The sequence below is a fragment of the Nakaseomyces bracarensis genome (assembly GCF_045282275.1).
Source record: "Nakaseomyces bracarensis strain CBM3 chromosome Unknown Scaff9_0, whole genome shotgun sequence".
NCBI lineage: Eukaryota > Fungi > Ascomycota > Saccharomycetes > Saccharomycetales > Saccharomycetaceae > Nakaseomyces > Nakaseomyces bracarensis.
The window spans coordinates 277166-302058 of NW_027263970.1; the positions used below are offsets into that span (position 1 = coordinate 277166).

Here is a 24893-nt window from a genome sequence, read left to right on the forward strand (position 1 = left end):
TCATGGCATTCGAAAAAGGCATTCAAGAAATAAACAAATTAGAAAAAAGGAAGAAAACATATAATGTTCCCTGACTTTAATAATAAGTACTAGTCTATTATACCGGACAGGTGACGTAATAACTTTTAGAACAAGTTTATCTCTAAATTAGTACTCTCTAGGCAGGAAAATATTTCAAGTCTATCTTGAGATACTAAGTATGTGAAATTTAAAAGATCATTTTCATACCCCATAAGTTGGTGATATATTTTTCTTTTTTTTTTTTTTTAATAGTTAGAACTTGATCCATAGGAATTATGTAAGGAAAACCTGGTACCAAGTACTATAGCATCCTTAGTTCAATCAAACAACCTGTTCATTCCATAGTTGATTCAATAAAAAAAATCGTAGTAGTAGAACAAATTATATTCAGGAAAATATTTGTACATTTTCTGAATCCCTGTAATGATTCGGACAATGTCATTCCCTGGGACATATTAAGTAAAAATGTCATAATGTCAATGCCAGGGCCAGAGAGACTGAATAGAATACCAGTGTCTTAGCTTATCTAAAATAATAGTTTCACATTTTTCCCAACATTCCATTTTTGATTTCTTTTACTGTTTATTCTTCGAATTCAGTTACATAATTAAGAAGGGATGGAATGGAATAGCAGGGCTTATTGACGTAATGAGTTTCACCTATTATATTCTTTGTTTTTTTGTTTGTTTTTTCCACCTAATCTATTAAAATCTTCGTAGAATACCTATTCTTAGCCCCGAGAAATTTTTTCTCTTTAAATTAATAATGTCTTGATTTTCTATCAAGTTAAAATTTTTATTTCTATTAATAAAAAGAAAAAATCTAAACCCTTCCGATGAGAATCTAATACTAGGAAATTTGTTCACTTTCCTTTTTTATCACGTTCAATAAGAAGCTCTTTTCAAATCACCTGAGCAATCGTTCCTTCTTCATTTTTTATTTAATAGACTATGAAGGGCTCTGGTAATTACTTTCTTTCTTTCTTTTAGTGATCTTTGTAATTTTCAAATTAATAAATATAACCCAATAACTATAGTGTGAATCCTTAAGAAAAAAACCACCCGATAATGGCCTGATGACAAGTAATAACCTAGGAAGGAAAGTATGTAAGAATAGTAAAATATCTTGTTATTCATGATATTCTTAAAAAAAAACCCTTCATCGAGGATTTGATTTGCAGTGAAATAATAGCAGAAGGAATTGAAATCTCTATACCTATCATTGTGCTTTGATTTTCCACTCTCTTGAATGTCATGACTAATAGATCTCTTTCCTGACCCCCCTCTCTACCTCCCTTCTGTGTTTAACATGGTTCCAAAGTAAAAACATGTTTCTTTTTTTTTCTTATAATTATTCATTATTATATTTTTACTGCTATTTCTAGTTTTTCTCCTTAATGGGCTCAATAGTATTATTTCATTCTATAGTAATACCCGTACTTTCGGCCAAAAATATGTGTTTGGCCACACTTCCGAGGTCTTCCTTTCCAAGATGGAGGATTACTAAAGACGTTAAACTCTCGTCCTTCTCTCCCCGTCGCTTTCCCCTTACAAATCCCAACGGTAACGGTAACGTTTCCCGTTCCACCCTTGCCCGTTCCCCGTCCTCCCGCCCCCTTCTCTACTGTCTCTTCTCCTCTTCCTTCCCCTTTTCTCCACCTTTCTCTGGTACGTATCTGTCTCAGCTGATTAAATTTTCATTTCTTTAGTGTGTAGTTGCCACCTTCCTATCATTCTTCTATTTCCTCTCAGTAAGAGATTTGCGTACAACTGTATTAGGGCCGGTGGAAAGGGAAAGTAATAAGAAAAAAAAAAATTTTTATCCCTCTCTTTTTTTAATTCTCTGTCGAAGAGGAAAAAAGAAAAAGTGCTAACTCGGAAAAGGAATCTCGGAAAAATTATTTTAATTAAGTCAAAAGAACGTAGGAACCTGAGCTTATTCTTTTGGTAATTCCCATTCGATTTAGAAAAGGGAGAAGAAAAGAAACTTCTTCTAAGTCTTACGATATTATTTTACTGCGCTGTTTTCACTACAACATTCTTGTTACAAATGGCAAAAAAAAAATATAAAATTCTTCTCAGAGAAAACGTTAAAAAAAAAAAAAAAGCTCAATAGGGATAAATGAAAAATGGAAGAAAGAATCTTCATTGTGTGGAGACAAGATTGGAAGATTCACTAGAGACCATCGTAGCTTTTAGGAATTTTGTTAGTAGAGAAAAAAACAAATCTGTAGATCACGTAATTCCTTAGCCCAGTGGTATGACCGCAAACCCTTGTAGGAACTAACGCTAAATTATAATTTTTTTGTAAAGTTGGAGCCTTTCCAGATGGGGGGACAAATATTCTTTTAGACATGTCTCACCATGCGACTCTCTATTATACGGCAAAAATGTATTTTCTCATAAGATTGTAAAGAATTTTGGGCAGGAAGAAAAGGAATGTCAGAGGGACATTATCATGTCCTTATAAAAATGTTCGGGACAATATTTGTCCTTATGTCCTTTGGTCTAAGATTCTAGACAAATGTGTCTTTTCTTTGTTATAAAGACAAAAAACTTTGTTAATAATAAAATAAAAATAAATAAATAAATAAATAAATAAATAAATAAATAAATAATAATTTAGAGAAATAAAAAATTAAATAAAAAAAGAAATCTATATGAAAAGTGGTTTAATTAGTGGTATCAGCTTAAACCAAGAAAAAAGGAAAAAGAATTAAAATAATAATTAATGGTGAAGAACTAATAGGCATCTAAAGGGAAAGATTATTAGAGGGATTAAAAAAATTTTTTTTAATAAGCGAATATATTATGAAAGGAAAAAGAAATAATTTCGATGACATCATTGGTTTCATTCACCTCGAACGTAAGAAAGAATTCTTATATCCACAAAACTTCTAAAGATAGAAGAAAAATAGTGGAGAGTTTTACTCAAGGTCTTCCAATCAATTAAGTGATACTGTACGAATTCTTTTTCTTCAGTTAGTTTCAAATACTATTGTATAGGTAAAGTATTCACCATTGATAATCTATATTCCTCTATTTACTGATAAATAGAGAAAAGCTTAACAAAACATAAAAAAAAAACCTAACAGAAGATAAAAATTTACAGAATTCCGTAGTTCCTCAAAGAAGATAACAGTAGACGTTTTTCATGTGTATTTAAAGTTTTCTTAGTTAAAATCCATTGCAAAATCAAAATCTCATCAACTAAAAAGAACTCTCTTACTCTCTTGTAAAGTAAATACTTCATTGATTACAAAAAAAAATTAATATTATTTTAAACCTAACTAAGAATGCAAAAATAGATAAAGAACGAAAAAATTATATAAAAAAATAAATCTCAATGAAATCGTAAAGGGAGTATATAATACACTTCGACTTGAAAAAAGAACAAAAAAAACCTTACTTAAAAAACTAGGTAGAAAGGTTATTTTTCTTAGACCCTGCCAACGTAGCAAAATACCTCTAAATTAGAATGTAATAAATACCAGTAACTAATAAGAACACCCAGCTACTGATCGAATTTATTGAAGCTGCAGCACCTGTGGAATTAAATGATGTGATTTGTGCGATAGATGTGTGATGTGTTGCGCTTGCTGGAGAAGAGGCCCTTGAACTCTGGACTACTGCTCCTGAGGCCAAATTTGAATTACTGGTAGCATTTGGTTTAGAACCTGAAGAAGTTAAGTTACCGCCCTGTTGTTCTAATACTTGTTGATCGTTAGTAGCAACAATTGTAGAAACAACAGCTGGGTTGCCGTTCTTGTCTGTAGTAACTGAATGATGAACAACTGCAGACTCGACTTGTCCATTGGAGTTGGTTACTTGTGTAGTGTAATCACAAGGTTCGGTCACAACAACAGTTGTTGGGTTGCCGTTCTTGTCTGTAGTAACTGAATGATGAACAACTGCAGACTCGACTTGTCCATTGGAGTTGGTTACTTGTGTAGTGTAATCACAAGGTTCGGTCACAACAACAGTTGTTGGGTTGCCGTTCTTGTCTGTAGTAACTGAATGATGAACAACTGCAGACTCGACTTGTCCATTGGAGTTGGTTACTTGTGTAGTGTAATCACAAGGTTCGGTCACAACAACAGTTGTTGGGTTGCCGTTCTTGTCTGTAGTAACTGAATGATGAACAACTGCAGACTCGACTTGTCCATTGGAGTTGGTTACTTGTGTAGTGTAATCACAAGGTTCGGTCACAACAACAGTTGTTGGGTTGCCGTTCTTGTCTGTAGTAACTGAATGATGAACAACTGCAGACTCGACTTGTCCATTGGAGTTGGTTACTTGTGTAGTGTAATCACAAGGAACTGTAACAACTACCGTTACAAGAGAACCATCATCATCCAATGTTATAGTCTTTATGACATCGGTTTCAACGCTACCATCAGAGTGTATTACAGTCGTAGTCAATTCACTTGGTTGACTAGATTGAGAAGATGTGGCGCTAGTTTCCGTAATTGGTACAATGTTTCCATTATTGTCAACTAAGTAAGAGCTAACAATAGTTGTTGGTTTTCCGGATGCGTCTGTCGTAACGATAGTTGCTGTTGAAACAGAAGCATATACACCGGTAGCATCAACTAAAACCTTGGTGTACGCTGTATGGTAGTCTGTGACTACTACACCATCGGAAGTCCAGATGGATTTACTGATAACCTCAACAATTTCGTCACCGTCTGACGTGAATGTAGTGGTATAGCTATCGCCATTGAAGGATAGTGGTTCATCTAATTTAGAAGTACTTCTAATTGTGGTTGATTTTCCTGAAGCATCCACGGTAGGAATTATATGAACTACATCAGTTTCAACGCTACCATCAGAGTGTGTTACAGTCGTAGTCAATTCACTTGGTTGACTAGATTGAGAAGATGTGGCGCTAGTTTCCGTAATTGGTACAATGTTTCCATTATTGTCAACTAAGTAAGAGCTAACAATAGTTGTTGGTTTTCCGGATGCGTCTGTCGTAACGATAGTTGCTGTTGAAACAGAAGCATATACACCGGTAGCATCAACTAAAACCTTGGTGTACGCTGTATGGTAGTCTGTGACTACTACACCATCGGAAGTCCAGATGGATTTACTGATAACCTCAACAATTTCGTCACCGTCTGACGTGAATGTAGTGGTATAGCTATCGCCATTGAAGGATAGTGGTTCATCTAATTTAGAAGTACTTCTAATTGTGGTTGATTTTCCTGAAGCATCCACGGTAGGAATTATATGAACTACATCAGTTTCAACGCTACCATCAGAGTGTGTTACAGTCGTAGTCAATTCACTTGGTTGACTAGATTGAGAAGATGTGGCGCTAGTTTCCGTAATTGGTACAATGTTTCCATTATTGTCAACTAAGTAAGAGCTAACAATAGTTGTTGGTTTTCCGGATGCGTCTGTCGTAACGATAGTTGCTGTTGAAACAGAAGCATATACACCGGTAGCATCAACTAAAACCTTGGTGTACGCTGTATGGTAGTCTGTGACTACTACACCATCGGAAGTCCAGATGGATTTACTGATAACCTCAACAATTTCGTCACCGTCTGACGTGAATGTAGTGGTATAGCTATCGCCATTGAAGGATAGTGGTTCATCTAATTTAGAAGTACTTCTAATTGTGGTTGATTTTCCTGAAGCATCCACGGTAGGAATTATATGAACTACATCAGTTTCAACGCTACCATCAGAGTGGGTGACTGTAGTAATAATCTCACTTGAAACAACTTCATTACCTGATCCAGGATCAGTACCGTTATTAGAACCAGATCCTTCACCACCGCCATTACCAGGTTCGGTAGTGTTAGAGCCACCAGTACCAGGTTCTGTGGTATTGGATCCACCAGTGCCAGGTTCAGTAGTGTTAGAGCCACCAGTGCCAGGTTCAGTATTGTTAGAGCCACCAGTACCAGGTTCAGTAGTGTTAGAGCCACCAGTGCCAGGTTCGGTAGTGTTAGAGCCACCAGTACCAGGTTCTGTGGTATTGGTTCCACCAGTGCCAGGTTCAGTAGTGTTAGATCCACCAGTACCAGGTTCAGTAGTGTTAGAGCCACCAGTACCAGGTTCAGTAGTGTTAGAGCCACCAGTACCAGGTTCTGTGGTATTGGATCCACCAGTGCCAGGTTCAGTAGTGTTAGAGCCACCAGTGCCAGGTTCGGTAGTGTTAGAGCCACCAGTACCAGGTTCTGTGGTATTGGATCCACCAGTGCCAGGTTCAGTAGTGTTAGAGCCACCAGTACCAGGTTCAGTAGTGTTAGAGCCACCAGTACCAGGTTCTGTGGTATTGGATCCACCAGTACCAGGTTCAGTAGTGTTAGAGCCACCAGTGCCAGGTTCGGTAGTGTTAGAGCCACCAGTACCAGGTTCTGTGGTATTGGATCCACCAGTGCCAGGTTCAGTAGTGTTAGAGCCACCAGTACCAGGTTCAGTAGTGTTAGAGCCACCAGTACCAGGTTCAGTAGTGTTAGAGCCACCAGTACCAGGTTCAGTAGTGTTAGAGCCACCAGTGCCAGGTTCTGTGGTATTGGATCCACCAGTGCCAGGTTCAGTAGTGTTAGAGCCACCAGTGCCAGGTTCTGTGGTATTGGATCCACCAGTGCCAGGTTCAGTAGTGTTAGAGCCACCAGTACCAGGTTCAGTAGTGTTAGAGCCACCAGTACCAGGTTCTGTGGTATTGGATCCACCAGAGCCAGGATCAGTAGTGTTAGAGCCACCAGTGCCAGGTTCAGTAGTGTTAGATCCACCAGTACCAGGTTCAGTAGTGTTAGAGCCACCAGTACCAGGTTCTGTGGTATTGGTTCCACCAGTGCCAGGTTCAGTAGTGTTAGAGCCACCAGTGCCAGGTTCAGTAGTGTTAGAGCCACCAGTGCCAGGTTCTGTGGTATTGGATCCACCAGTGCCAGGTTCAGTAGTGTTAGAGCCACCAGTGCCAGGTTCGGTAGTGTTAGAGCCACCAGTACCAGGTTCTGTGGTATTGGATCCACCAGTGCCAGGTTCAGTAGTGTTAGAGCCACCAGTACCAGGTTCTGTGGTATTGGTTCCACCAGTGCCAGGTTCAGTAGTGTTAGATCCACCAGTACCAGGTTCTGTGGTATTGGATCCACCAGTGCCAGGTTCAGTAGTGTTAGAGCCACCAGTGCCAGGTTCTGTGGTATTGGATCCACCAGTGCCAGGTTCAGTAGTGTTAGAGCCACCAGTACCAGGTTCAGTAGTGTTAGAGCCACCAGTACCAGGTTCTGTGGTATTGGATCCACCAGTGCCAGGTTCAGTAGTGTTAGAGCCACCAGTACCAGGTTCAGTAGTGTTAGAGCCACCAGTACCAGGTTCTGTGGTATTGGATCCACCAGTGCCAGGTTCAGTAGTGTTAGAGCCACCAGTACCAGGTTCAGTAGTGTTAGAGCCACCAGTACCAGGTTCTGTGGTATTGGATCCACCAGTGCCAGGTTCAGTAGTGTTAGATCCACCAGTACCAGGTTCAGTAGTGTTAGAGCCACCAGTGCCAGGTTCGGTAGTGTTAGAGCCACCAGTACCAGGTTCGGTAGTGTTAGAGCCACCAGTACCAGGTTCTGTGGTATTGGATCCACCAGTGCCAGGTTCAGTAGTGTTAGAGCCACCAGTGCCAGGTTCTGTGGTATTGGATCCACCAGTACCAGGTTCTGTGGTATTGGATCCACCAGTACCAGGTTCTGTGGTATTGGATCCACCAGTACCAGGTTCAGTAGTGTTAGAGCCACCAGTGCCAGGTTCTGTGGTATTGGATCCACCAGTGCCAGGTTCAGTAGTGTTAGAGCCACCAGTACCAGGTTCTGTGGTATTGGATCCACCAGTGCCAGGTTCAGTAGTGTTAGAGCCACCAGTACCAGGTTCTGTGGTATTGGATCCACCAGTGCCAGGTTCAGTAGTGTTAGAGCCACCAGTGCCAGGTTCTGTGGTATTGGATCCACCAGTACCAGGTTCTGTGGTATTGGATCCACCAGTGCCAGGTTCAGTAGTGTTAGAGCCACCAGCACCAGGTTCTGTGGTATTGGATCCACCAGTACCAGGTTCAGTAGTGTTAGAGCCACCAGTACCAGGTTCTGTGGTATTGGATCCACCAGTGCCAGGTTCAGTAGTGTTAGAGCCACCAGTGCCAGGTTCTGTGGTATTAGAGCCACCAGTACCAGGTTCTGTGGTATTGTTGGAACCTTCTCCTGGATTGTTGGTTGAATTAGTACTTGAGTTAGTTGAAGGGTTTTCCACGTAATGGAATTCTATTATTTCTGAAGCTAAATAGGGTTTACCATTTGGTGAAGTTGTGGAATAATAATGGATTGCATCTGTTTCAGTTGTTAACTGGCCATTAACTGATTTCGTAGTAGTAAAGGTACTGTTTGGAGGAACAGAGATATATTCAGTAACTGTGGGGACTAAAACTTCATAGGTTGTATGAAGTGTTGGAAGAGCATTCACACCTGTAAAAGTGGATGTAATTGTTGAAATAGTGCTTCTTGATAAAATGTATGTAGAGGTTGTTAGAGTTGTAACAACAGGAGGAGGGACATATTCACAGTCACTACAACTTGGATAACTCCAAATGAAATTTGTCCAATCAGACCGGGTTAATCCGTTCGTATCAACAAAGGTAACCGTCATACTACCAATATCCTGGTTATTATAATAGGAAATTCTTATTGGATAAGCGGCACCAGCAACCATATACAAGGTTATTGTTTTCTTGTTTTCAATATAATCACAAACAGAAATATCATCTTCAGATGGGACAGGCCAAGAATTTAGGTCACCACAAGTGAATGTTGATGGGTTACCAATATACATGATACCAACATCATTATCATAATAAACCGCAAACGTGTAGTTACCACTGACTGGAGGCACAAAATAACCTTTGTATTCAATGAGAAGATTAGCAGGATTTGTTATTAAAACACCATATAGTGTAGTACTAGTTCCTACTGAAGGTAATGTGAATTTTGCGGTAGTAGTTAATGCTTTCCCAATAAGTGTATGAGGATCAGTTGGATATTTCAGCAATTGTTGATATGAAAATTTATCTACCCCATCAGGTCCGATATGATATAATTCAACCTGAAATCCCGGAGTACCTGTAGTGTTTGCCGGATATAGACAAATATTATCAAGTGCAACTGGATTGAAACCATGATCAGTACTATTTCCAGTACCAGGTTCTGTGGTATTGGATCCACCAGTACCAGGTTCAGTAGTGTTAGAGCCACCAGTGCCAGGTTCTGTGGTATTGGATCCACCAGTGCCAGGTTCAGTAGTGTTAGATCCACCAGTACCAGGTTCAGTGGTATTGGATCCACCAGTGCCAGGTTCAGTAGTGTTAGATCCACCAGTGCCAGGTTCAGTTGTGTTGGATGTATTGGAAGAGCCAGGGTTTCCAAAATCAACAACTTGAGATGCAAGGTAAGGCTTACCATCAGAAGCTGTCGTTGAAAAGTAATAAATACCATCAGTCTCAGTTGTTACCTTACCATCCACTGTCTTAGTAATGGTAACAGTGGTATTAGGAGGAACTGAAATAGACTCTGTAACTGTGGGTACAAGAACATCATACGTTGTATGAAGTGTTGGGTTACCGTCAACACCTGTAAATGTTGACAAGATTGTGGAAACAGTGGTAGTAGAAGGGACATATGCTGAGGATGTTAGAGTTGTTACAATTGGTGGAGGAACGTAAACACAATCGCTACAACTTGGATAACTCCAAATATAACCCTTCCAATCAGTACGGGTAAAACCAGTAGCATCAACGAAAGCAGCTGTCATACTACCAATGTCTTGGTAGTTATAATATGAAATTCTTATAGGATAAGCAACACCTGCAACCATATACAGAGTTAGCGTTTTCTTAGTATCGATGTAGTCACAGACAGAGATATCATTTTCTGTTGGAACATTCCAAGTGTCCATGTTACCACAACTGAAAGTTGCTGGGTTACCAATATACATGATACCAACATCATTATCCAAGTAGATAGAGAATGTGTAGTTACCACTGATCGGAGGCACAAAATAACCTTTATATTCTATGAGGAGATCACTTGGGTCTTCAATCAGAACACCATATAGCGTAGTACCTGACGCTGGTAAGTTAAAGGTAGCGGATGTTGTTAGTGCCTTCGCAAAAAGGGTATGTGGATTGGTAGGATAGTTCAAAAGTTGTTCGTATGAATATTTCTCTAGACCATCTGGTCCAATATGATAAAAATCAACCTCAAAACCGGCCGTACCAGTAGTATTTGCGGGATACTGACATAAATTATACAGTGGAACTGAGTTTGTAGCCTGTACAATAGTCACTACGTATAGCAGCAGTGCAAGCAGTCTAATCATTCCTAATATATTATAATTTAAATATAATGAAATGGAAATACCTGAAATATTAAACTGTTTTTGGTTTTTTTGTTTTGATTTAATCCTAAGGAAGAAACAAAACCAAACAAAACAAATATGGAAAGAGATACAAATTCCTTCAAAAATATCCCTCCAATATCATTCTTGCTTATATAGTAGCTTTTTTTTTGTTTAATGTTTATTTGGTAAGAATCAAAATAGAAGGATCAGATCAAATGCATTTACTTGTTTAGACTGTGTAAAGTAGATTTACAACTAGGCGATTTTTGAACATTTTCATGTTATGCAAAGTTACAAGGAGATCTGAACTAATGAATTTCCAACAGACCCAGAATTCTCCTCTTCCATTTACGGAATTACTCTCGGGATCATTCTTATTGAATTTCCAGTGTGGTTAGTAAAAAATGAAGAGTAATAGAGAATTCCTTGAACTTTGTGCTGCACAACTTCTAAAAAGAAACAAATAAACAAACAAACAAAAAATAATAATATAAGTTCAGATGTGACATTACAAATATCTCTGTAATAAAGCCCGAAGATCGCAGCTAACTTTCATCCCTCTTTATCCATTCCAATACTAATGGTTAATTCGACAGATATAATTCCATTAATTCATCAAGTAATTATGTTGGAATCATCTAATAGTAATTGCCCTTCATTTCGTAGTTATCAGCTAACCAGTGTAGTTAATAAGAAAAGATTAATAAAAGAAAATAAATATGTCGATTAGACATTTTATGACATTCCATCCGAAGAAAGACAAATCAAGACAAGGACATGTCCTAACTGATACAATGTCCTAGATACACTTACCTTTTCTTTTTCTAAGGACAAAAATATTTAAAAAATATTTGGACATATTGCGATGGGCTCGTCCAAGATTGGAAAGTGCCTTAGAAGGAACAGCACCTGATTCATAAAATCAAATTAAAAAAGTAAAAAATATATGGCTATAACCAATCTGGTGGTTTCACCAATATTTCCAAAGGATTATTAATTGCAATTCCGCTCGAAGAAAAGTAATCTTAGCTAAAAAAAAAGCTAGTGTACTTCTTAAAATAGAAAGGGCATATATTGTTTTAATATGAGTCTTTCATTTTTTCTCTTCATATTAAGAGGAATCGAATAAAGTAAAAAAGTTAACGTCCTTGAATGTTTGGGAAGAGTTTTTATTCAATTCATAAAAAACAAAGCTGAAAAATAATTCTTAGTTTGTTTATTTCTTTTTAGAGTTATAGGAAGTCCAATAATGTTCATATGAACGTTTCAAATGTAATCCAATATTTCTTAGTAGGAAAAGAATAGTTTAACAGGATTTTTAAAGAGAAATTTAAGAACTTCCAAAAACAGAAGTTTCTTCTAAGAAAATAAAAGACACCAGCTATTTCATCAGTATTTTTCTTCTTCATATTTCTGGTTGCTAAGGGTCTTCCAGAAATCATAGTCTAATTAAAAACAAAGATTCTTACGTCACCGACTTTACTAATAAGACCAATTTTAATCCCGCAATATGGAATTAGTTAGATGCGATATAATCTTAGAGTCTCCCACCTCTCATAATAAAGTCGGTAACTAAACCTATCATCATAGTAATTAATGTGGCAAAAATAAATAAATAAATAAAATATATGGTAAAACTCAACAGCAGTTTTTCCGCCCCCAGTGTATTGCTTTTCTTCTTCTTCAACTCCTTATTCTCCTTAACCTTCTTTCTTTCTTCACTTGAATTGAATATAGTGGTTTTTTGCCACACACATTTTAGAATTACTAAAGAAAAAAAAGAAAGGATTTTTTAGTTAGGAGCGATCGACAATAAAAGAAAGAAAAAAAACAAGTAAAGAAAGGGAGATACTAAGATTACGAACAAAAGAATTTCATATAGTATAATGCTTAAGACAGTTATTTTTACTTTAACAATATAGAAAAAAACGTAATTCCAAAAATTCTGTAAGAGTAGGATTATGGAGGTTAAAAAGTTCAGGTCTGCTCTCCCCCTCCCCCCCTTTTCGCTACAAATAAGCTCTTTTTTCTTTTACATCTCGAAGAAAAATAAATAAACAGTTGTGTAGGCTTCTCTAGTACTTCGAGATATTGAGAGATACAAAATGAAAAGAAAAATGGATATATTATATAATTGTAGAGAATTATAGTGTAGAATGAAATATTCAGGAGACAATTGCAAATATAAACTAGTAGAAAGTAAAATACCGATTATTTTGAACAAAAAATATCTTCTATGGGAAGGCTGGTTCAAAATACAAAGAAAAAAGCAACAGAGAATTAAAAAAAAAAAAGGAATAATTATTAGATTGGCATTCTAATAAGGAGATGATCCATATTATTATTAACCCACTAAGATACTGTGAAGAATACAGTTAAAATAACAAAAAGAACAACATTCTTGAATATTTTAAAAGAGAGAAAATAAACAAAATAAAAAGAAAATTCGTTACTGATTTGGGGTTCTTTTCCTAAGGAAATTAGCACGGAACTATTTTTTTTTATTTCCCCTTCTATAACTCATATGATGTTAAATTTTTTAAATCTATATAATATTTTTTAAGTCAAACGAAATGAGAAAGAGAGACAGAAAGTAGAGTTGTGAATTTTCACCATCAATTTGGAATACTATAACCGTAAATTACAAAAAATATGAAAAAGGAAAAGCACTGTTAAAAATTGCCTTAGTGTTTCTTAAAAGGTATATATATTTTCTCAACTTTGAATTTCAATAAAAATACCCCAAACCACCACCCCTATATATGTTGTTTTTCTTTTATAATATCTTCTTATAGTTAAACATTTAAAAAAAAAAAATTTATAGGATGTTCCTACTATAGCATCTCCTGTTTTAATACTGGAACAACTATATCACTTCTGTAAAAAAAAAATAATAAAAATAAAATAAAATTAAAATTAAGTAATTTCTATTCTACCACATCTAATAATATAGGAAAATATGACGTTTTTGTGGTGCCACATTAGTGGTATGCTAACTATCGATTATCGGATATTACGGAAGTCTCTCCTTCCTATTACCGTCCACGGAACTATCAAGTAAACTACATTAGGATTATTACTTATTATACCTGACTTAGTAAATATATAAAAAAAAAAGGAACCTCCGCGGTACTGATCAAAATAAAATGTTGCCGTAGTATTTTATCTAAACACCGGTGATCCAAGAACAAATAACTAGATGAGGTGATAAATACTTGGTAATAATTCATATTCATCATATAGTAACGAAATTTACAAAGTCGAATGATTTTATTAAATAGTATAGATTAGGTTCCGATCAGCTTGTTAATTTACCAAAAGCGGTATAAATCACATTTCAGTTATCCCTCTTTGAAATATGAAATTCTTAATCAATTGACTAACTAAATATAATTAATAGTAATAGTAATGGTAATATTTACAATAAGAAGAGAAGGTTTTTTCTTTTTGTAAGAATAAAATACAATTTGAAATTTCTTTCTCTATCTAACTATTCGTATATTATCTCCAGGAGCCACACCACTACTAATTCATATTGGTAATAATTATCAGACACATGAAACAATAAGAATGTTGTAAAATTCTAGAATAGCTTAAACAGGAAAATATGGAATAATGGCCTGGAAAAACTAAAGGTTAGTAAATTATGCTAACTAATTTTAAATGCTAACATATCCTTTAAAAATTGTTATCTCGTTGTGATGAACTCACCTTCAAGAAAGTTTTTCTTCGTTTTTTTTTTTGGGATGATAGTGTTAATTCAGATATAACTTTCCTTTTCACCAATGCTAGCAGCAAGTGTTTACTGATCAACAATATGTAATATAGATAAATTTGGAATAATTAGCTACAATTTGTTCAATTCTTATCAGTGAGATGCCTTCTGAAGCTTTAATTTCTCCTTTCAGATTAATAGAATTTTATTTTTTACTACGAGAAGAAATTGTGATGTTATTTATTATAATATTATTGCTAGGCCATCATATGTTTATTTACTAGTAACAATTGAATTAATTAAGCTCTAGTTAATATTATTCTATATATATCTACATACACAGTGTTATTTAATATAAACAACTGCTAGCTCTGAAGAATTGTGAATAGGAAATCAAAGTCACCTAATTCTAAATTATAGTACCACTTCCATTACAATACTAAATATGGTAATATTTTATAAATCTAAAGTACAATACGAGAATTAATATGTCAGTAATATTTAGTCATAAACTAGAATTATCCAGTGATTTCCAAAGTTATAATTAGCACCTAGTTATCTTGTTTATAGTTATCATATTGTATAACAATAAGAGTAAACAAACATGAAAAGAATAAGATAATTACTAAATAAAAATATTAATAGGTTTCCGAATTATTTTATTATATCAGCTGTTAATTTATTATTTTTACCGCATATAGATTTTTTTTGATTTTGAAAATTGATAAATAAACATCTTATATTATAAACATAAACCAATATTGCATAATATCAAGTAAAATAGTATAAAATTTTTTAGCAATAAAATAAGTAATACAGCAAACTAATAACAAATAAAACTATTGAATATTCAATTATTAAAAAAAAGAATCTGAACATTAAAATTTATGTATTGGTGATTGATTATAACCTTCAAAATTTTAATTGGGCAATTGTCCACAATAAGCAACGATACCTGGAGACATATGCAACATGATTATATATTATGTCATAAGTTCTTATTTTTGTCTCTTAACAATATTTCAATAGTATAGTGCCATGTCCGCTTGTCTTTTTAAACATGTTCTAAATGTTCTCAAAGGAAACAACCCTAGATAAGATCTAATAATATACAATTGATTTTGTGCAAATAGATTAAAATTAATGATTTCAATAAACAACTTTTTATCTATGCAAAATCTACTTCTAGATAATAATATCATTGAGTTAAGAGCCTCTGAAATTACATAGGTCCCATTTCACCTTCCTGCTCTGGTTCGTCAAGAGTCATTTCATCTAATTCATCCAACAATTCATCAATGTCAATTTGTGGAGCATCTTCATCTTCCTCTTCATCTTCAATTTGTCCAGTACGACCTGCATCCGCATTTTGATTCTTATATAGATTGATGGTCTGTCTTAATTCTGCATCTTCTTCCAATTCTTGTAAGAACAATTCATAGTCCTTCTCAGCACGCTCCATTTCTTGTTTTTGTCCTCTGCTGCTGTAGTCTTGAGAAGCATCAATGTCCTTATGTTCCTTTGCCATTCTCTTCAACTTCCAGTATCTATTCTTCTTTGTCTTTCTTTGGTAGAGCTTCTTCACCAAGACAACATCTGGGACATGATCAATGTTCAAGGTATCGTACAAGTCAGAGTTATAATTAGAATTACCGACAAAGTAACCCATGACACTATCTCCTGCATGACAGATGGCACCTAAATGAGATCTGACGTAATATACCTGATCGTTTACTCCAAGATCTGAAGATCTTGCAACTGTGATGTCAGCAAGTACCTTGTTACCCTTCATTACACCAGTAGGATCAACATCTAGAACTATAAATTCGACTAATTGAGAAACATCCGCTAGAGCATGGAAAGGATTTCTCCAGTAAACTTGCGCGGATAAATCAGCAGTTTGTAGAGTCATTGGATCCATAAATTGAATGGTATTAGAAATTTTCGTACATAGAACAAACTGTGAGATATTACCCATGGATTTAGCCAATTTCTTTGGAAGAACCACTAAATCATCTTTACAAATTGGAACAATTTCAACAGAATAAGAAAACTTGTATGTAGAAGCACCAGTATGAGTATCTTGAGAAATCAATTCCTCAGATTTTTTAAACTTAATAGGAACAACTGCACTTAGGAAATCCAACATTTTAACAGCATGGTTTTTCTGACCATAGAAAAAATCCAAACCATCCTTTGCTTCCTGAATATTTATAGTATCCACATGGGCGTTATGTTTCAAAATCAGTTGTTCCAAGTACAAGAAGGTTCTCTTATGTGGGACTTTCTGTCTGATTTGCACGGTGGCTCTCCAGGTATTGGTTGTGTAGGATCTGGCACAATCAGCACACTGCATAGCAATAACAACATATTCAACCTCAAAACTCTGCTGAATAATGGTATTAGCCATAGCCTCACCTTGTACAGTCAATTTAATCCTGATACGCCTGGAATGTGGTTCAGTCCAAATAAAGGAGGCATCGATTAACCTGACTTTATTCAACCCTTTCAGACGACGCAGACAGATAGCCAATAACTCTCTAGATTCTAATTCTGCTCTAATCCATTGCCCTGGCGGTTGTAGAAATCTCTCACAGTTTCTGCAAAAAGAAATATTAGCCTCTCTTGGAATACCTTGAGTGATATCAACTGTCAACTTAATACAATCATAACACATCACCAAACCAGCAGAACCATCAATAGGCGTACCACAGTTGCAACATAACACAGTTGCAACTTGTTGGTGCTGATGCACATGTCCATCCATCGGTGTGTAACTCATCTTCTGTTAGTTTTATGCTATTATTTTGTATTTATTTTGTTTATTTCTTTCCTTCGATTTCAAATACTTTTTAACCCTCTATTGATAAAAGATGTCACAAAAAAAGTTTAGCCTTTATATTCTCTTCTTAATTGTATTGAAGTATAAACAAGTGTGAAATATGAACAAAACGCCACCTTTGTTCTATTATATCATTAGTTCGACAAAACGGAAGCTCATCGCAAGATTTTCAAAATGAAAAATTTACAAAGAAAAATTTTTAATTTTTTTTTTTGTAAATTTTTTTTTACCCTTACGCTTTAATTACGTCAGCGATGAGCTTCAAATTATTAATAAGTAATAATAAAAAAAAAAAATAACAGGAAAAAATAGGATGGATAACCATAATAGATTTCAACCAATTATTAACAGATGCACATTTTTGACACAACATCTTATATTATAAGGATTATGAGGATTCAACAATCCCCTTCTTTTATTTCTTCTTTTTACCGTCAAATAGTAGGCCAAATGATTTTTTCTTTATCTCAACTCTTGGTTCATCTTCTTCATCACTGCTCATATTCTTCTCTTCTTTGCTGATATTTTTACGTATTTCTTCTCTGGTTCCTTTGCGCATCTTATGTTTTAATGCTACCATAGCTTTGGTGTCATTTTTACTGATCCGATGAATACTATCCCTAGGCTCTGTTGCCGCATTATCCCGTCTCTTTTTCTTCTTCGCCAGAGAACTAACCTTCTTATCACTATTTATGAACTCTCCTATCGTATGAATATCAGCGCTGTTAGAACCAGACATCGTAGCCGCCGCCTCCGTTTGGAAACTCAACCCAGAACCTGCCTGAACGACGGGCAATTGGAAAAATTGTTGCTTAGATTCATTCAATTGCTCCACAGATATCCCACCATCTAATTCCTCCTTCTTATCAGACAACCAACTCATAACTTTTGCTGTATCATTCTGAAAACTACCCTGTATCTTCGCCTGTAACGCAAGTTTCTCCTTGATCTCGTCAGCTCTACTCATAGCTTCTAATAACTCTTTCTCTATCTATCCTAATATTCTATCTTAAAGCTTCTTTAGAATTATAATATAGGTCTCTAAATGATCATTACAGTTACACAACCCATTCTCTGCTAATATAATATCCTCTTCTGCACGTCAAGAAATAATTTTTCTCCTTCCAAGCTCATCGCGCATCAAATTAAAAAAAAAAAGTTACTAATTACACTTATTATTACAAAACAAAAATTTTATCGAGTGCATAATATTACGTCTATAAGATACTACCTAGCTATAAAATCTAATGGTTAGCTTCCTTTTTCATGCATGTTTCTTTTGGTTTCTTTTCTTCTGTAGTTTTCTTCTTTCACCAAAGTTTTCCTTTTCCATGGCCATCAGAGCCTCTCTCTTGGCCTTCGTAACCTTTGTTAAAGCCTTTCTAATTACTGCCGTGTCGTGCACTTTATCACATTCTGTCATCTTCTTGTGGATACGCTCCTCTATAGCCTCTATACGTGAGACATCCCTCTGTGTAATAAAAGATATAGCATCACCTTTTCTCCCAGCACGGGCAGTACGACCGGACCTGTGAATGAAAGTATCAGGGTCAGAAGGTATGTCATAGTTTATCACTAGTTCCACAGTTGGGATATCCAGACCTCTGGAAGCAACATCTGTGGCTATAAGGACACGTGCTGCATTCGCACGGAATCTGTGAATAGAGTTCGTTCTCTCTTGTTGAGGCATCTGGGAGTGCAGAGACGCTACACGGACCTCTAGATTATATAAGGTTCTTCGTAGAACTTCAGCTGCCACGGTTCTATTGACAAAGATGATTGCCGTAGAGTCCTTGTATTCTTCACACGTCAACAGCTGAAATAAGTATGCCTCTTTCACATGTTCAGGGACTAGGATATATTCTATCTTTAGAGTTGATGGAATTGCAACATTATCGATATTTTCAACTTCATAACAAAATAAAGGTGGTTTGCCTGCCTGAACTGGAGCGTCTTGTAACGCTCTAACTTGGTCGGTTATAGTGGCAGTAAATAGTAACGTCTGTCTCTTTTCCTTCGGTGGTAAGGCACCTATGCAGGTGGCCAGATCACTGGAAAAAGTCTCTGTCAATAAGATATCAGCTTCATCTAGAACAAGATATTTCACACGCTTCAACCCGCCAACAGTATCATCTCCACTGTTCAATATATGATGGGCTAATCTACCAGGCGTGGCTATAATGAAATGTGGTTTCCTCTGCAGATCAAGTGCCTGTTGTACAATACTCTCACCACCGACAACAAGCGAAACTCTTATATTCATATAACTACCCAGCGCAGTGAACTGTTCAGCGATTTGCATGGCTAATTCTCTTGTTGGTGTCAAGACTAATCCGAACATACCACAAGGGTCCTCAGACCATTTGGTCAACATCGGCCCAGCAAAGGCAATAGTCTTACCGGAACCAGTCTTAGCACCACCTATGCAATCCTTACCTTTCAAAATCTCGGGAATGCACCCGCTCTGAATCGCAGTTGGTGTAGTAATCTTCATAGCTGCTAACGATTCGGTCAACCATTTTGATAGTCCTAATTGTCTAAAATTTGCTCTCCTTATGGGTTCCTCAGTCATATCCGTTTTCAAGTTCTTTATAGTGCGATATGGTTTCTTTTAACTACAGTAATACTTCTGAAGAAATTAATTTAATCCTAGAGACACCAAGGCCAGCTTTATAATTGGTACAAAAATTACTGATTATATACATATAAATGATATATTGTTTCGTATTACTCGATTGTAACTAATAAGCTAGCTCATCGCATAAACCGATGCCCATCTCATCACCTAAAAATTTTTCCAGATATTACCCGGACAACAGAGAGATTGATATACTCGGAATATTAAATAATATATTGGTATTTTCCATTGTTATAATTACATGATAAACCAGATTACTACTTTATTTACAGCCTCTTGATAGTACTAACGCTACTCATTCTGCGAGAGAACCTTTTTTCTTCTCTCCTCTATCTGTTACTCCGCTGCATTTGGCCATTTTCTGTAGAAGTAAGTCTATATTTTGAGAGTGTAACGCACTGATCGGTATACTGTCCCATCCATACTGTTTACAATACTCGAGAATTCGTAAGTATTTCTCCCTCGACAATGGGTTTTCGTAGTCAATGTCTGCTTTATTAGCAACCACTAAAACTCTTTTTTTCTTAATTACTTCCAGCCCACCGAGTTCATCTACTAATATCTGTAAATCTGCTAAGGGGTCTTCCTTTTCTAAACTGATAACAAAAACCCAACCATTGGATCTTTCAATGTGCCGGATAAACTCCATACCCATACCGCGATCCTTAGATGCACCCTTGATAATTCCTGGAATATCAGCGACAGTAAATCTTGGACCCTCAATGCCTAGAGATATGGTACCTACGGTAGGTTCCAACGTGGTAAATTCCCAATGACCAATACGAGGTTTTGCATTCGAGATTTTGGTCAGTAATGTAGATTTGCCCGCATTTGGTAGCCCGACTAATCCTAAATCAGCAATAGTTTTCAATTCAAACAGAAAATATTGTTCTAGACCCTCTCTCCCACATTTCGCAAACCTAGGATTCCTAATAAGGTTGGTGAGAAAGTGCATGTTTCCAAGACCACCTTTGCCACCTTTTAATATACAAATTGGAGAATCAGTAGGTTTACTGAGGTCTACACCGAATAACGGGAATTTGTCGGTGTCTACCTCATCTCTTATCATATCATGGTCGTAGGGTTTCATCTTTCTATCCAATTGCCTAAACCAATCCTTCTCTCGGTGGTATTTTTCATCTTTCTCCTTGAATAGCCATCCTTCGCCTGGTCGGAATCCTTCTCTCTTCAATTGTACATGTGTAGGATACGGTTTACCTTCACTACAACATTTTAAAGTATGCACCGTAGTATTTAATATGCTTTTCAGTTTTTCATTTAGCCCCTGCTGCTCTAGTGTCTCTTTAATAATCTTTGGCTGTAGAGCCAGTCTGATAACTGTACCAACAGGCACAGTGATCAGAATATCTTTACCTCTGGCACCATCTAGCTGATCAGCCTGACCTGCTTCACCATCTCCTGCAATATAAGTCGCCCTCATCTTCGCTAAAGAATCAAGTCCCTTCTCGGCAGCTACATATATACTGCCTCCATGTCCTCCATCACCACCATCTGGTGGTCCAACACTTCTACCAGCATCTCTAAAAAACGACACTGAACCATCACCACCTTTTCCACTTCTGCATTTTACAATTCTAACGTCCACAAAATTGCTCTGGTTAGATTTATTCTTGCTAAATTGTCTTAGATATCTCATATCAGTCAACCAGGATAATGGTGTATGCACTAAGTTGTATCTACTATCACTTTCATCGCCCTCATACTTCCAAGGAAAACTACCATTGGGAAACCTTGCAAATTTATCGTACTTCCTCCTCTTAGACCCCAAGCGACTTGTTGTGGACATGTTATCTAGCCATGCTTCATTCTCACGCAGCCCTGGCGCATTATCAGGAACCTTCACACTATAGAATTGTCTTCCTATTCTGTGTATGCTTCGTACCTTCAACATCGTTTTGCACTGCTGCTCCATATATATATACTCTTTAAAAATGGGTTACGATACTTGTATACGTATGACGATGTTTCTTTAGTTCCTTGACTCGAAGATGTGTTATACTAGCATTCAACACAGAGCTTCGCTTCTCGTCTTGTGAATTTCATATTTAAACATCATTACGTCAATTTATTAAAAGTGAAGGTATTTATTTATGTTCTTTTTTAAAAAAAATACTATATTGTATTGAATCTATATATATTTAGTAAAGGGTTCCCGTTTCCTCTCACCATGAAAGGGGGATGTTTGAGCTTCATAACTGGATATTTATCCTATGAAAACATCGCAATATTACTTCGGTCTTATTTCGCCATTTGGATATTTTCTTTGCATATAACCCATATCATCCACAGTATTTCAGAGTTCTATATCATATCGTTGACATACAATTATAATCATATTATCACAATTTTTTTTTTTAATGATCATTGCATCACAACATCTTCATCTGCTCTAAGTTGCAATTTTTCTGTATCTGTGAGTTTTGTTTGCATCTTCTCTATGCTTCGAAGCATTCCTTTCATAGATTGTGCTGAATCACCGAACATGAGCTTCTCTATATCTACCCATGCTTCCCTCCAGTGGCTCACTTCTTTCTCTAAAGTCTTCAGTTGTTCCTGCAGAGCATACTTATTCTCCAAGCTATACTTCGCTCTCTCCATCTTGATACCGTCCAAATACTTATCCAACTGCTCGTCCAAGTTCCTTGTACTATCGTCGAGATCGAGAAACTTCTCTAGTATCTCCTGAACTTCTTGTGGTGGCTTCCATTCTGAAACTACAAATTCTGTAACCGAATTGTCCGACAGCTCAATCTGCTTCGCGAGATCAACAGATAGCCTCCCTAACATGTTCACATATGTGAGACTATCACGATTAATTGCCTCTATAAGATCAATATACTCCCGTAGCTTCTCATTCCTCTGTACAGCCTTCACAACCTCATCATTATCTTCTGGCCCTAATGCATCCATCGTTACCCGAAGCTCCCTTGCCTGATACTTCCTATACCTCAATTCAACAGAACTGTCCACCAACTCTTTCAAACTCCTAGATAACTTCCCTAACCTCACCAACAACTCCTCATCACCAACCTCCTCATTCAAACTCTTAAGAATACCAATTACACTCAAAAGATGCCCATGGTTCTCTTGCAAAACTTGCTCCTGCTCACACAGAGCATCATAATACCTCTCACTCAATTCCATCACCCAAGTTCCTTGTTCTTAATGCGCTTTCGTTACCTGCCCCTTCAATATTTGGTGGATGTTCCTCTTCATGTGCTTAAATATAACGAGTTCCCAAATTTTTTTTTGTTGGATGCCGTTTAAACGCAAAAATTGAAAATTTAAGGCTTTTTAGGGCCATCGCATTCAAAATATTGTTGTGATCTATGAATTAGAACTAACACAGGGCCAGAGAAATCAATTGGACTGCATTATAATACTATGGCCCAGGTATTGAGCGATGATGTTGTTGCGGATGTACGGAGGAGTTTGCGGAAGGCTGCGGATGAGATGGGGAAGATGAAGTTGGTCGGGTCTGCTAAATGGGCATCTGAGGCACTCAACGGTATATGCGAAGATGGGAAGGCTGGCGGACAAAGAAGGAGTGTTGGTGCTCAGGAGAGTGACCATTTCTATTTCACTGAGAATGAGTATGATCAGTACCTGTATATCTCTACGTTGTTCGATGGGAAAGAGTTCGATAGGTGTGCATTCTGGTTGAAGGATGTTGTCAATCCGGCGTTGAAGTTTCTGCAATTGTACTGCCAATTTCTATCTTGGGATAAGCGGCATCAGGAGACACTTGAGAATGTATTAACTGTAAGCAGAAAAGCCAGCATTGTTAATAATGGTAGCATGGAGAAAGGTATTGAGTTGGATGGCGCAGATGAGGTTATGTTGGAGCAAAATCCTAGATTTCAGAGAGATGGTGGGGGCGAAGGTAAAGCTACACCAGATAGCATTGTAAAGATTCTTGAGGAGTTGAACAGTTATCTTGACGCGCATATGTCCCAACGAAACCCTGAAGTACCGACAAATTCAATTGGATTTGCGTTGCTCTTTTACCTCCGAGGCATATTACTGAAACAGGGGGGCTCGAAGTCCGCCGCCATGAAGGCATTTATACACTCACTCAAGATATACTCCTACAATTATGCCTGCTGGACAGAGCTTTTGGATTGTATTACTACTACTGAAGAAGCACACATTCTGATCTCTCATATGGAAAAGACTGTTTCATTCGAGAAACTGGAAAATTTGAAAAGTCAGGCTTCTCTAGAAAACAATATCATGTATAAAGTATTTCAACTACTCATTTTTAAGGAATTTCAAGGCAACGTCGACGAATATCTGGAACTCTTTGAATACCTCCTAACAATGTTCCCAAATTTCATATATTTGCATGCACAGAACGCATTAACAAATTACCAATACATGGATTATACACATGCAGAATCCCTATTCGAGAAAATCCTAGAGGTCGACCCTTATAGATTAGATGATTTAGACACCTACTCGAATATTCTTTATGTCATGCAAAAAAACTCCAAATTAGCCTACTTAACACAATTTGTTGCAGGTGTTGATAGATTCCGGCCTGAAACCTGCTGTGTGATAGCCAATTATTATAGTGCTAGGCAAGAGCACGAGAAATCTATCATGTATTTCCGGCGGGCTCTAACATTAGATAAGAGAGCAACAAGTGCTTGGACACTAATGGGGCACGAGTTTGTTGAGCTAAAAAATTCACATGCTGCTATTGAATCTTACAGAAGGGCTGTTGATATCGATCCAAAGGATTTCAGAGCGTGGTATGGTCTAGGCCAGGCCTATGAAGTGCTTGATATGCACTTGTATTCCTTATACTATTTCCAACGTGCCTGTATTTTAAAACCATTGGATATGAGAATGTGGCAAGCGCTGGGTTCGTGTTATGCAAAGGTCAGTAACCAAACGCAGGCAATAAAATGCTTTGAAAGAGCCCTACAGCTAACTAACAAGGAGCAGGACACCTCTCTCCTTTTCAAACTAGCAAAGCTATATGAACAAGTTCAAAACATAGATAAATGTAAATGCTTCATGGAAAAATGTGTCGAAATGGAACATATAACTGAAGGTCTTGTGACAGAAGAAAGCGTCAAAGCTCGTCTGTGGCTAGCGAAATATGAGTTTAATAACAAGAACTATGATAAAGCTTACAACTTCGCAGTAGGTGTATCTAGCGGTACATCTCAAGAAATCGAGGAAGCTAGATCTTTAGCCAGAGACTGCAGACGAAACATGTAAAAATGTAAGAGTTCACTCGCATATAAAACATAATAGCTCTATATA

At 36.8% G+C, this 24893-nt stretch overlaps 7 protein-coding genes across 7 annotated transcripts; 1 reads left to right on the forward strand and 6 right to left on the reverse strand.

Moving 5' to 3' along the window:
* Nucleotides 1-3488: 3488 nt before the first annotated feature.
* On the reverse strand, nt 3489-10382 carry RNJ42_02376 (uncharacterized protein; the record flags this gene model as incomplete). Its single annotated transcript, XM_071052541.1, has 1 exon — nt 3489-10382. One exon carries the CDS (start codon nt 10380-10382, stop codon nt 3489-3491), a length of 6894 nt encoding a protein of 2297 aa, XP_070906388.1.
* A 4958-nt stretch (nt 10383-15340) lies between these two features.
* On the reverse strand, nt 15341-16900 carry NMD3 (ribosome-binding protein NMD3; the record flags this gene model as incomplete). The annotated part of the gene is made up of 1 exon (XM_071052542.1): nt 15341-16900. One exon carries the CDS (start codon nt 16898-16900, stop codon nt 15341-15343), a length of 1560 nt encoding a protein of 519 aa, XP_070906389.1.
* Nucleotides 16901-17375: 475 nt separating this feature from the next.
* NOP19 (Nop19p) lies at nt 17376-17927 on the reverse strand (the record flags this gene model as incomplete). Its single annotated transcript, XM_071052543.1, has 1 exon — nt 17376-17927. The coding sequence occupies one exon, from the start codon at nt 17925-17927 to the stop codon at nt 17376-17378; it is 552 nt and encodes a 183-aa protein (XP_070906390.1).
* Nucleotides 17928-18224: 297 nt separating this feature from the next.
* On the reverse strand, nt 18225-19532 carry DBP8 (ATP-dependent RNA helicase DBP8; the record flags this gene model as incomplete). The annotated part of the gene is made up of 1 exon (XM_071052544.1): nt 18225-19532. One exon carries the CDS (start codon nt 19530-19532, stop codon nt 18225-18227), a length of 1308 nt encoding a protein of 435 aa, XP_070906391.1.
* A 361-nt stretch (nt 19533-19893) lies between these two features.
* On the reverse strand, nt 19894-21531 carry MTG2 (putative GTPase MTG2; the record flags this gene model as incomplete). Its single annotated transcript, XM_071052545.1, has 1 exon — nt 19894-21531. The coding sequence occupies one exon, from the start codon at nt 21529-21531 to the stop codon at nt 19894-19896; it is 1638 nt and encodes a 545-aa protein (XP_070906392.1).
* Nucleotides 21532-21980: 449 nt separating this feature from the next.
* On the reverse strand, nt 21981-22763 carry THP2 (Thp2p; the record flags this gene model as incomplete). The annotated part of the gene is made up of 1 exon (XM_071052546.1): nt 21981-22763. The coding sequence occupies one exon, from the start codon at nt 22761-22763 to the stop codon at nt 21981-21983; it is 783 nt and encodes a 260-aa protein (XP_070906393.1).
* A 240-nt stretch (nt 22764-23003) lies between these two features.
* On the forward strand, nt 23004-24848 carry CDC23 (anaphase promoting complex subunit CDC23; the record flags this gene model as incomplete). Its single annotated transcript, XM_071052547.1, has 1 exon — nt 23004-24848. One exon carries the CDS (start codon nt 23004-23006, stop codon nt 24846-24848), a length of 1845 nt encoding a protein of 614 aa, XP_070906394.1.
* Between the last annotated feature and the right edge of the window lie 45 nt (nt 24849-24893).